The 13,638-nt window shown below is 41.1% G+C and overlaps 1 protein-coding gene across 1 annotated transcript in view; it reads left to right on the top strand.

The window, feature by feature from the left end:
- LOC119732036 (reelin-like) overlaps positions 1–13,638 on the top strand; it is a 53,793-nt gene that overhangs the window by 13,000 nt on the left and 27,155 nt on the right. Inside the window, exons 7-24 of the mRNA XM_038205404.1 lie at positions 119–215; positions 802–1,042; positions 1,604–1,764; positions 2,438–2,589; positions 3,126–3,241; positions 3,642–3,994; positions 4,625–4,734; positions 5,885–5,954; positions 6,706–6,939; positions 7,432–7,593; positions 8,252–8,488; positions 9,241–9,374; positions 9,925–10,102; positions 10,263–10,400; positions 11,114–11,300; positions 11,827–12,038; positions 12,227–12,389; positions 12,950–13,120. Of these exons, the coding sequence (XP_038061332.1) occupies positions 119–215; positions 802–1,042; positions 1,604–1,764; positions 2,438–2,589; positions 3,126–3,241; positions 3,642–3,994; positions 4,625–4,734; positions 5,885–5,954; positions 6,706–6,939; positions 7,432–7,593; positions 8,252–8,488; positions 9,241–9,374; positions 9,925–10,102; positions 10,263–10,400; positions 11,114–11,300; positions 11,827–12,038; positions 12,227–12,389; positions 12,950–13,120 (3,116 nt within the window). The remainder of the gene's footprint in view (positions 1–118; positions 216–801; positions 1,043–1,603; positions 1,765–2,437; positions 2,590–3,125; positions 3,242–3,641; positions 3,995–4,624; positions 4,735–5,884; positions 5,955–6,705; positions 6,940–7,431; positions 7,594–8,251; positions 8,489–9,240; positions 9,375–9,924; positions 10,103–10,262; positions 10,401–11,113; positions 11,301–11,826; positions 12,039–12,226; positions 12,390–12,949; positions 13,121–13,638) is intronic.

Here is a 13,638-nt window from a genome sequence, read left to right as displayed (position 1 = left end):
TGTCCTTCCAAGTTCATTTTTTAACATGCTATTTTTTTTTGGGGGGGGGGGTTAATGTTACAATTTCTGGACTTTAATGTGACTCATGAGACCCTCTTTACTTGGAATTACTTCTTAGGTTCCGGTGTCTGCAAGCCAGGCGTTGGGGACTATAGTCTCTCTGTCTCCTACGCTGTCAACGATCGCGTGGACTGGCATCAAATTGAGAAAATCAGGTGAGTAGATATGGGCCCTAAAAAAGTCAAGGTTCCCGAGTCCCATGCCAACTCAACAAGCTTAAAGTCAGCGTTTCTCTTCAAAATCCAAACCTGAATGCACAAATGAATCATTTTCAAGTGTGAAGTGCAGATCATTTCCAGTGTGTGCTACACTGTTAACATTTTCATTTCACTGAATTGTATAAAATAATACACACTCTGAAAATGTACAACAGCAAGTGAGATATCCTTCATGTCTTTGATGGGTTTACTTACTGAGGCTTACTAAATCCTTTGTGTGAAATCCCACCTGCTGACTGCATATAAGGAATAATAATTTCTAGAAACAACTTGTGTTTTTTTGTTTCCCCCCCCCTTGTTTTTCAGGCACCATTTTTTTCCTCTGAGAACCATTAAGCCTGGCACCTACTTTTCTGATTTTAACGGTTCATCGGATCACCCCATCACCAGTACTGTTGCACCCTTGCCACCCCCCCCCCTTGCCCACCCCCTTGTCCCTCCCCTTGCCCCTTTCCTCCTCCCCCTTGCCCCCCTGTTTCTACTAGTTATTTGGTTTGTCTATTCTTTTGTCTGTTTCTGTCAGAGTGCCCACGGACGGCCATACCACCATCCACATCATCCACCTTCCTACCGAGGCTCGGCAACCAGGAGTCTGTCTACGCCTCCACCAGGACCTAGCCATGGATGTCCATAGTTTCTATGGCTGCTGGGCCTTGGATAACGTCTTGATCACCAGCATGGCTCACAGACCCACGGCGCTGGAGGAGGAGTTTGATCCTATCGCCATGGATAATTGGCTGTTCTTCCCTGGCGGTCACATCAGGGTGAGTAACACCTGCTTAGACTGGTGTTTTAGAGTCGTGCTGAACCAAATAATCATCAGAAGTGATCCTACATGTACATGTAGCTGACTCAAATAGCTGTTTGTTTCAGTGAAGTAGGGCAGATGTCTTACCACCGAGCTAACGAGATAGGTTGGATGGTTCGAATCAGATGTACGTAGCAGACCTAATTTCATTAAAATCACCACGACGCAAAATTCCATCTTATGAATATTTAAACATTTTCCTAGTTATTGGTAATATGCCAATATAGTGGTGATGAATAAGCAAAGTGCTATAAACCCCATGCATGAACAGGAGATGAGAATTGCTTCATGGATGTATTATGCACATGAGTGATTTTGACCTGAATTGAATAACCATATCCTATGTGAGTGCCAGCATACAGTAGCACTGTGTACAAGTTTGTCCTACATTTATAACTGTCAGTAACTGAGTGAGCGAGTAACTTTGCACAGATTCCACAGATGCTCATGGTTGTATCACTTTCTTTGCATTGTAAGCTGATATTGATCCAACTCTATCTTTGATTTCATTTTCCAGTCTGCGTGTCATTCGGAGGGTGATGCTCTATTCTTCCACACTCCTGCCCAGCCTGACCAGGACATCTATCAGTTTGTCACCACCCACGATCTCAATCTGTACATGCCAGCCTCCAGCCTCATCCTGGAAGAACACATCCATGGTGACAGGATGCCAGCAAAGTAAACAACTGACTTCCTAAGCAACACAGAGTTTTCTTTTCCGGAAAGTTGGACTTGCGTTGCCCAATTATATGGTGGTTTGGGTTTGAAAACAAACACGTGCCATATATTCTGCATGCAGAGACCAAAGATTCATTGCACGTAGAAATTGTTTTAAAGAGGTTGTGGAATGCTCGAAGACATTTCCGTCATTTTTCGGGTATATGTAGTCTAAGGTGTGATGAAATAAAAATGACTATTGTGTCTGTCATGAAATGAGTACAAAAAGTACTTTTGAGAGCTGTTTTTCAGGTCCTGTTTCGACCCGAACGTGCAATTTGTTTAAAAGTCGTCGTTGGGGGCAGCAAACAAAACATAGTAAATCGTGACGTAATAAACAGGACTCATTTATACAACGCTGCATCGGGAGTCCTGTTTATTACGTCATGATTTACTATGTTTTGTTTGCTGCCCCCAACGACGACTTTTACACAAATTGCACGTTCGGGTCAAAACAGGACCTGAAAAACAGCTCTCAAAAGTACCTTTTGTACTCATTTCATGACAGACACAACAGTTGTTTTTATTTCATCACACCTTAGGCTACATATACCCGAAAAATGACGGAAATGTCTTTGAGCATTCCACAACCTCTTTAATAACCACATTGAAATGTGTTCGTCTTTCTTTCTAGTTGGAATATCACCGGTGGCCATGTGGGTCAGATGTGCGGCACTGTGCATTCCGGTTCTTCCCTGGTATTCAGCGGTGACGGGGACCGGTTAGCTTGTAGCCAGTACATCAATGCTACTGAAGCTGGCAACATGAGATTCCACTTCACAATGGGTAGGACCAAACACCTCAAATTTTGATTATGTCGAATCAAAGGTTTCAGCTGTGGAGAATCAATAATTGGAACATGTTGTATCATGATTGTGAACCACTTTGATGAGATTCAGAAGAATATGTTAACTTCAAATAATGCTACTTCTTTGTATTGTTGGAAATGTAATACATTTAATAATATTGTGCTTATATAGCGCTTTATATCAATGTCTTAAAGAGCTTCACAATTTTGTTTTCGTGTTCATCAGTCCATGAGACCGTATTTATAACTGCAGCAGCTTGAGATCAGCTCGATGTGATCCGTACCTTCACAGGTACTCATTTACACTCCTGGGTGGAGAGAGGCAATTGCAGTAAAGTGTCTTGCCCAAGAACACAAGCACCATGTTTCCTGTCAGGATTCAAACCCTGTACCATGGTACAATAGTCAGACATTGTAACCACAGCACCCACATGTATTCACAGTCTTTGTTTCTGTATTTCAGAAATGTTGGTTGTCTTTGAAATAACCATGAACTGTCTTATATATGGGTTAGGTGGCGGTTCTTGTGATCCTGCTGATACTGAGGACGTCCAAGTAGAAGTGTTAGCTCAAGTTGACGGGATGCAAGCGCCTATTCTACTCACCACACTCGCCTATAACTCCTACCGTGTAAGATATTCTAAGATCTCACCAATATGCAGGCTTGAAGATGTAAAACCTGTTCCTACATGCTCAAAAGTTAACCCATTACTCCCTGTAGTACCGTGACCCAAACCCCCCTGCATATTACTCCCTGTACCAACCCGAAACTGCAGGAGCACTCTATGGTTTGATTGATTCTTCAGTGAATAAACACAATGTAATACAATGTAGTACAGGTGCCAATTAGTTAAGTTATCAGATCAGTGTTTCATGTTTTGGGACTCTTTCGAAGCAAACATCCAACATCATCCATATTTTCCAATTTCACTTGTAATCGGTTTTTTACTATAATGCAAAGTCGAGTCAGTACCTTGCATATCTACTTTAGCCTATGGCTCATACCAATGTGCTTATATTTTTCATACAGAAACCTCAGCCCGTCTCTGTGAACATCCCACCAAGTGCCCGCTCCCCGGCAACAAAGTTCTGTCTCCAACAACGGATCCACCACGGCCTCAATCGCAACGTCTGGGCCGTGGATGAGATCCTCATATCGTCATGGCGACCGGATCGCATCATCCATCATTTACAGTTTGGTCTCAGTCTGGCTTGTGGTTCAGATGAGGTCCATGCCAGTGATGGAAGCTGGGTTCATGTGGAGTTCTCTACGGATCGAGGCCGATCCTGGTCCATGCTGAGGGAGCAGTGTCATCCAGACACCTGTCAAGGCTCAGTGATTGCTGAGAGCTCAGTCTATGGGTTACAAGATGTCCATGAAGGGTAAGTCACATAGTTCCTAAACTGCAAAGTCTTAAAATGACACCATGACTGAACCTCACAGAGCTGATCAGCAAAAATCACTTGGGGAGTCAGGTTTGCACAGTGGTTCTTTCCTTACCTTTCACCTCTGTGGCCGGGGTTGGATTCCTGTCCTGGTCCACATGTGGATTGGGTTTTCAGTCCCTACCTGATTCGCTGGGTTTCCCCCAGAATATTCTTCTGAGGTTTTCCTCCCACATCTAAAACTGTAACATCTTCATTGTCTTCTCTCTTAGGCTTCTAAACTGCAGTGCTTGCAAACATTTGAAGAATCCTTGGTTTCATTACCAGAAAAATATAATTAAATGAAGACAAAATTGTTGCCTTGAAAATTGTTACTGATAACCATATCTGCCCTCACAGGTACCCATTTACTCCTGGATGGGGAGAAGCAATGAGTGACAAAGTGCCTTGCCCAAGGGCACATGCACCATGACCCCAGGCTGGACTCAAACCCACAACCTACAGAATTACCCACAGACCATGAATTTGATCCTCCATGCCGCAGGTCAAAGTACTCCACTAGAAATGTACCTCATTGTTAGTAACTCTTCTCATTCACCATGATATGATTTTACATTATTTCCTCAGCTGGACCCGAGTGATTTTGCCTCTGCCCTCAGCAGCTCTGACATCAAGTACAAGGTTCCGCTGGAGACAAGCCCTACCCACCCCACAGACAAAATGGGCCATCGATAATGGTATCAAACGTTTTTCTTATATCATCTCAGATACTGTTATGTCGTTTATCTAGAATGGTTTGGTTTTGAGTTTATAAAAACGAAATTGCATCTTGCACATCATTTGCTTCACAAAGCAGGAGTGAGATTTGTCAGGATTTTTCCTGCTTTCAGGATTTTTTGTCAAGATTTGCCCTGATTTCAGGATTGTTAAAAACCGTGTTTGAAATCTGGAATTCCTGAGGTAAAGGTGTTTTTACCTATTAAAGTTTATATAGATCAAAAGTAATGGGTATTTTAAAGGGTGCCTTTAGACAAAAGCACATATTATACCCTACGCTGCTCTGTGGCCCTCAGAAACCCTGAAACCCTCTGCCGATTATTTCCTGGATTTTTCATTCCCCCCTTTCACCCCTAACAAAGGCATCAGGTACATGTATGTACTTGCACATCTAGGGCCATGTCCATCAGGAAAGTTAAAGTATTCAAAGAGTACTCTTCTACAAAACAAATCATATTTCTTGATTATTAAGTCACATGTTTTATATTTTTGAGGATTGGTATGACTTCTTAAATGTGGGATACCGGTACATGCGACCCCCTCCCCCAGAAACCATGACACACTTGGTTTTGCCACAGGTGCTATGCATCCCTTGAATGTGAAAAAAATTCCATGTCTAACATCAGCAATCAGTTTTTAATGCATTGCATGTTTTCCCATTGAATCACCTACTGTCTTGATGTATTGTGTCAACCATCCTCACCACCACAGAAAAGGCTATTGTGTCTAAGTAGCCTTATTTATTGAAGCTAATCAACCAGATAGACACTGAATGGAATGCACTGAATGGACAAGCTTGAGTGCAATCAAGTAAAGAGTCAGTGTTTAACACTCCCATTTTGAGAGAAATCTCCTCTCAAAGGGTGTAAATGACAAGTGCTGATAAAAGTATCATTCAGCTGAGGTTGTTATGCATCGGTGGATTTGATCCCTGTTGCAACTTTTATCAAAGTCTGTTGTGTATGGCATATGGCTATAAACACTCCATACACAATGCACCCACACTGTGGGGGAACAACTTTTGCCGAGACACATTGCATATTTAAGACGACGTAGCGATGAAGTATTGGAGGTTGTTAGCTGGAATTTTGTACCTGTTTTATCTCACAGTGTACATCGGCGACGCCTGCTCAGATCACATGTGCACTGGTCATGGACGCTGTACGGCACAGGGTTGCAGGTATAAAGCTTTGAAAATTGATAAAATTGAATATTTATATATTGGAGTAAAATGTTTCTGTAATATATATAATGAAGAAATATATTCCAAGAAGGTACAATTCCCAGACGTTTTTTGAGGGATATTTAAAATATTAAAGAAAAACGATTGGTGTGTTATCCCTTGCTGAAACATTCATTGTTATTCATTGGCACTACCAGAGCCCAAGCATTGCAGGAAAAATATTATGTACATGTCCTTGTAGAAATTTATCAAAATCCTATCTTATGTACCTTATTTGACATTTACTTTAAAGTAAGAGTTCACTGTTTCACTCCGAAACCCACAAATATAATTCTCATATTTTAACAGATTGTTCAGAATTGTATCCCCTTATCACCAAAATCACATTTGACAGATGGAACTGGCCACAGGCCATAGTGGAGAAAAATATAAGTGTTTTTAAAGAAAAACAATTGGAATGTCCAATTGAAGTGCAACAAACAGTATTTTAAGGAGAATATTATTCTCTTTCCTAATACCCACAAACCCTCATTTCAACTTCTGCCCAGTTCTGTCTCATTTTTGCCAGAGCGCCTCTCATGTAGGATATATTACCACAAGGACGTTATTAAATTGGTCCCAGTTTGGTTCTGGGCATTTCAGATATTTCAGGAGCCCCATGCTCAAATAAGTTAAGCAAATCAATATTCTTCCAAACTATTTGAATTGTTGCTGTTCCTTCATCTTAATATCATTTAATTTTTCTCAGGTGTGATACAGATTTCACCAGTCATGACTGCAGTATACCGGTCTCCCCTCTGCCCACCAATTTCACAGAGGATTTTGAAGACTTTGATGCAGAGACGGACTTCAAGTTCTCGACCCTCCGTGGGGGCATTGTGGGATATGACTGCGGAGTGTTGGCGTCGGGCAAAGCGCTGGTCTTTAACCAAGATGGCAGGAGAGAGATTGTTACCGAGGAATTGAATAGCACCAATAGTAGGTATGTACAAAAAAGCCCACAAGATTGCAAAGTACCGTAGTATTTTAAAGAAAATGATGGGCTTATCCTGTTCACAGACACTCTATCTATTCCGAAAAAAGTAAATTGATATACTTACCTTCCCAAATCCTCCCAAATCCTCTTTGCAAAATGGAGGATTTTGCAGGATTGAGGCTATATGGCAAAAATGTGTTGCAGATTTTGGAGGATGCACTGTGCCAAGGTCTTGGGCCGGACCTTTATGTGGAATGGAACTTCTATTTACCGTGGAATAGAACTTCAAGTTTCATATTACGGCTGGTCCATGGGCTGGGACGAATTATGCAATGACATGTGATCAACGACCCATCAATCAGATGAAGGGGATTTATTTAGGCGTTGTATAATCCTGAATAGTCAACTAGACTAGTCCAACCATTGTTAACTAACCAGCGTTCAATCAGAGTATTTGAACTATGGTTAAGTGTAGTTCTTTATCCAACTTGGTACTAGGTTCCTTCAGTTCACCGTCCGTATCGGCAGCCATTCCAGCATCGGCACCTGTGCTTCTCCAGATGACCAATCAGAAAGCTTGCTGCTGTTCTACAGCTGCAACAACGGCATTGAATGGCAGCTACTGAAACACATGGAGTACAACGGCTACAAAACCCCAAGGCAAGTACAATGCTTAAACCCTCCGAAAATAATTTTAAGTATTAGATCCTACTTTTAGTAAAAGGGCATAATTCAAATAATCAACAAAAAGAACTGTTTCTGTTTATAATTTAAGAAAAAAATTCATTTCAATTCTCAAATCAGTATTAAAAAAAAAAAAAAAAGTTTCAATTATGCATTCTTTTAAAATGCTTTCTAAGTGTAAGTCATTTCTGAAACTGCTGTTTCCCATAAAAATAGTTGATAGTTTTAATCAGTCATGTATTGTATTCACAACAAGTCCATCACAAGTCTGGTCAAAAGTGAAACAATTTCTGACAACAAGTCCAGTGACAAGTAACAGTGGATGAACAATAACAAAGGAATGCTCTTGTTACAGTTTATTTTGAATAGCTTGTGATTTGGCTTGGGACTGGAGGACTTGTGATAATGGCAAATCAAAAATCGAGAATTACCAGAAATCACCATTTGAAATGAAAGTCGGCTTTCATGGCAACATCCTATAGGGTTTGCAGAAAAAGAGTTTCATAACACTGGCTTAATTTGTAACTGACTTTTCTTGGGAAAAAGGAGACTTGTGAAGACTTGTGAGGACTTTTGATAGACTTGACAGTGGTTTTAATTATCTGTAAATATTTGTCCCAATTTGATCCTAAAGATCTGAATTGATTCACCTTCCTTCCGGAGCCATGGGTCCGGCCTGTCGCTTCCGTTGGTGGCAACCATCTCACTCCGGCACTGGCCGTGACGTCTGGGCGCTAGACGGTATCTCGCTGACATCGGTACTCTACAACACCATCAAAGTAGACATGAGTGACGAGAGAACGGTGGGGCAGGCGCTAAGCTTCCATCTAGGGGAGATTAGGGACTTCTGCAAGGCACAGAAAGCTCTGGTGTAAGTCCCTATTTAAGCATATTCCTTAGCAAAGTGCAAGCCACACATACTATAAAATGACATTTTGGCTCGTGACCAGATTTTGGTAAGCGTTCTTAAGGAATGTGTTCTTAAGGAAATTAATTAACATTAATTGTGAGGCGTTCTTATTGATGTTTAAAAAATGAAAGCGGCCTGACGTTGCGAACTTTACAAGTTCTTCTTCATTATTGATATTTGTTACCTTTGATATGCTTACTATACATATTTTAAGGAAAGAGTATAAAAATCACAGAATAAAAGCATTTTTATGGAAAACACGTTTATTTTCTTTCATTTTCACGACTATAAAACTTGAACTTTAAAAGGTCTTTTTCTCTTATTCCTTTCCTTTTATACCCATCAATAAATGCGAACTTTAAAAAGCCTTATGACCCTTCAATAAATGCGAACTTAAAACAGCCATAACTTTTCAATGAAACGTCCGATTGAAGTGCAACAAACAGTAAATGTAAGGAGTATATTTTTCTTCTTCCTTATATCCACAAACTCTCATTTGGACCTCTGCCCAGTTCTGTCTCATTTTGCCAGAAAACCTTTCAGGACAATAAAAATGAATAGCATCTCACAAAACACCAGCAGATTGAGTTTGAATTTGACGTGACATATTGTCATTAATGATCTCCTAAATTATGGCTTAACGTTGGTGAACCTAGCTGCACCAGAAAACGCCGAGTGTTTTTTACACCTTGTCTGTGTTTTCATCTGCCTAGGTTTTCCGGTAGCTCAGAACCTGGTGGCATTCGTTATGCTGAGACTCAGAGCCTACGGATTGGTGCTTCATACATCGTACAGTTTGATCTGGTCATGGGTTGCGGCCGAAGGTACAACCAGCCACACAGAGATGGTAAGGGCTAGAGCAGAACAAGATCAACCATGCAATTCGGGCGATTCACAATGCAGTGCGGCACCAAGAGTTTGCCACGGAGAGTTCATTTTTCCCAGTGCATTGTGGGAGATGGTCCACAAATTCGCGGGACATTTGAAATTGTCTGTTTTGCCGGACCGTAGTTTCTCAAGCGGATGATTGAGTATCTGTTTGCCCATTTCTTTTCTTGTTATCAATATGGTGTTTTTTTGTAAGGCGGCAGAACGCTATGCCCAAATCTATAACAAATTAGCTCAAGTTGTCTACTGACACTCATTCAAATGGCCCATGTTTTGTCAACCGTAAACTTGAAAAATGGACTCTCCACGGCAAACCTTTGGTGGCGCACTGCATTGTGAATCGCCTGAATTTGCTGGACCTAATGACCTTATCTCAGTCAAGCTGAAAATGACCAACTAAAGACTGATCAACTGAAGGTGTGCTCAGACTAACCAGTTGCAATTTTAGCTCTGTGCATTCTAACAGCTATAATATTTCCTCTTCCTACTGTTGAATTTGTTATCGTCAGATAAGAAAGTATACCTTGAGTTTTCCACTGACCATGGTCTATCCTGGCAGCTGGTCACCCAGGAGTGTCTACCAGGCCAAACCCACTGTCAAGATGACTACCATGGCGCTAGTGTCTATGATGATACACAGTATGGGGACTGGTCACGCATCACTGTAAGACTTCCGTCAGCCCTGAGGTAGGCTTGTCACATTGCATTCATCAGCGATATTTTGAAGTTGGACCCAGGTGGGGTGAAAGGGGATGTAGAAGGAATATAAATTAAAAAAAAAAGAATTGTGAAAGCCTATTTTAGTATAATTTAACAAAATAATTGATTGATCTTGCAATAATTTCAGGACTGCATCTACAAGAATCCGTTGGCGTCAGTCAGTCTTTACTGGAATGGATTCATGGGCCATTGATAACATCTATATAGGCAGAGAATGTCCCAAGCTGTGTCATGGGCATGGACGCTGTGTGGATGGAGAATGCAGGTAGGCTAACAAGACGGACAATTGGATAGTGCTCATTGCTCAGCATGTCATCCAAATACACATTACCAGGGATGTAGTCAAATCCGTCACAAGTCCATCACAAGTCACAATACAAAGTCCTATTGACAAAATCGTGTTTCATGATCAAAATGATGTGAATAGTTTTTCACTGTTTTCTTGACAAGTGTGATATCCACTGAGCTGAAACTTTAACAGGTTAGGTTTTGAACATTCTTCATTGGATTTTGAGTGGTGTTATTATTGGAAAGGAACAAAATGAATGAAGAGCAAATGTGATGCGATCAAGCTAAATGAGTCGTTTGTCGGGAATGCTAATTTGGAGATACAGGCCAAAATAGGGCCACTTCATCACATCACTTCATCACATCTCTTGGTGTTCTGACTTTCATAATTTTTGAACTAAAGGTGGTATCAGCATGCGGTTTTCACAGCAGTAATGCTGAGATTGTACTCTTTTCAAATCTGTAATAAAAATTGTTTTGACAAATGACTCATGTAGCTTGATCGCATCACAAATGATCCTAAATGCCGTTAAAAATGGTTAGGGGCCTGGTCTTGATAATGACCTGAGCCGAAGGCACATTCTTCCCCCAAAATATACCTGCAAGTTAAGCGCTGTAATTATTTAATGTAGCCTTTACACCTCGAGCCTCTAACCATCATAGAAAAACAATTCTGTTTGCTTTTTGCAGGTGTGATGGCACACGTTACAGCGGTGAGACCTGTACACCCAGCTACCTACCCTCCTCCGTCCAATCAGATTTTAACGAGGCTGCAGTCTTGTTCTCTGATTGGAGGGATGTCCATGGTGGAATGATTACAGGTGGTGAGGATGGGTGTGGTATCGTCACCTCAGGATCCTCTCTCTACTTCTACGGAGTAAGTCAGATTTTGGGAAAATTTTGCACCCATTCCTGTAATTCTGCAGGTTGTGGGTTCAAGTCTAGCCTGGGGTTATGGTGCGTGTGCCCTTGAGCAAGGCACTTTGTCACTCATTGCTTCTCCTTACCCAGGAGTAAATGGGTACCTGTGAGGGCAGAGATGGTTATTGTGGTTGATTTAAGCTGCTTTGCACCAAAATGGCAGCATGGAGCTGTATACTCCCCAGGGAGCTGAGATTGTCTTTGGAATGTTTCATTGGCCCAATGAGCAGGGTAATAATGATGTAGCGTCTTGAGCACAAATACTGGTGCACATAAATACACATTATTTTTATCATTATTATTAAATGCAGAGTGTCAAATTTCCTCACTAACATAAAATGTACTTCCAGTACAAAAAATGACTTAGTACTTTTGTTTTTGGTAGTGAAAAATTCATTAAACAGTTGGAAAATGTTTGATATCCAACTTGAATTTGAATGGTAAGCACATTGATTTCATTGCTGATGTGAATGTTCCTGCAGCCTGGTGTGCGCGATATAGTCAGTCATGATCTGAACACGGCCTCAGCATCCTTCATTCAGTTCTATATCCGACTAGGCGGTGATGGCACGCAAGCTTCCTGCCGTGGGATTGACCGTCGGGCTGAAGGGGTTCTACTCCAGTACTCCAACGATGGGGGAATCACATGGCAGTTACTGCTGGAACTGTACTACACCGACTACAGGCAAGCCAAGTAAGTGGCTCTTTAACTGTCTATGTCTTCGTTCATGGACGCTTCCCAATTTATTTAGATGGTGGATCTGGTTCATTTCTATACCCTTTGAATTCACAATTTGCAACAGAATGGGCCATATAGATGTTACTTTGATTTGTTACTTTGATTGAGATGTTATTTTGATTTGTTGTTCTTTGATGATCCAGGTTTGTCCATCAGAAGCTCCCTCCGTCAGCCAAGACTGGATGTACTCGATTCCGTTGGTGGCAGCCTACCCACGCTGGGGCCTTTGAGGATCAGTGGGCACTTGATGATGTCTATATTGGCAATGAGTTCAACACACAAGCTGGACATGACACATACATACAGGTACATCATAGCATCATTGATTTAGCATCATTGATCTTACGGGGGGCGGGGGAGGGGGGGGATTCTGCCCCTCCCCCCCGTAAGATCTCGGCCCTCGAATGACGAAAAATTGTGAAACTCGGTACATGCATAGAGCAACTCTTCATGAACATACTCAAGAAATTTCATGACTATAGGTCAAAGAGTTTGGAATTATGGCTAATTAATTATTCATATCTACGAATGGTAATTCTGGTCTGTGTACACGATGTATATGGGAAAATTCAGTTTTTCACTGTGCGACAACCCCTGGTCCGATTTTTATGTTTTTGGTGTCAAAAGATGCGCAAGGCTTGCGGCTAAAAAATCATAACAGCTGGGGTCGCGAAAAAAATTTTTTAAAGGCTATCGCGGAAAAAGTCGAGGGGGGGGGGCGGAATCCGGCCCTTTAGGGTTAAGTAGCACACAACAGTCCACCACACAACACACATTGATGATGCGGGAAACAGTTTTACTATTTTTTTTTTAATTTCCTGAAATGGTAGAGATGTTATATCCCATAATGCGTATTTTCTTAGCAGGATAAAGGCATAAGTCCAGACGGTCTGTGGATGACCATCAGTAACGGGGAACCAGGCAGCTACTGTAGCTCAGTCAATATGAATGCATTAGTCTTCAATCAGCTAGGCGGGGACCGGTTTGCTGTTACTAGGAAGATGGCACTGAAACCCGGTGATGTCATTCAGTTCAAGGTATGTATGATTGTTCTTTGAATTTTTGTTTTAATTCTAGTTTGTTCCAATAGGATTAATGCAGACAAGTATTTGTCCATGATGAGTGATTTTTGATATGTTACTTAAAAAATTCCCCTACAGATAAGGGATCAACTATACATAGGGATGTGTGAAATTTCAGCTTTAAAGCTGATTTCAGCTTTTTTTTGTTTCAAATTTTTTTTCTGTTTCGGAGCTTTTTTCCCTCACTTGCTTTGTACAGACATATAGGAGATTTCCAAAGTTCAGCTTTTTTACACCTTTTTTCAGCTGTTTTCAGCTATTTTTTTAAAAGGTCACTCACACCCCTGAATACAACATAGCTTTCAATTGTCTTTACTAAAGTTAGAAAGTCTTAAAATTATCAACCTCTTCAATGTGTCTCAATGTCGTTTGAGCAGTCAATATAAGGTACAATTATTTCCCTCACAAGATTTTGGCAATTAAATGCAGTCATCCTAACTTCACTGAATCCTTCAGTCACTTATTACTTTTAT

This window comes from Patiria miniata, unplaced genomic scaffold (assembly GCF_015706575.1).
Source record: "Patiria miniata isolate m_02_andy unplaced genomic scaffold, ASM1570657v1 HiC_scaffold_24, whole genome shotgun sequence".
NCBI lineage: Eukaryota > Metazoa > Echinodermata > Asteroidea > Valvatida > Asterinidae > Patiria > Patiria miniata.
The sequence above is the reverse complement of the archived record's forward strand: the minus strand, read 5'-3'. Positions and strand labels throughout refer to the sequence as shown.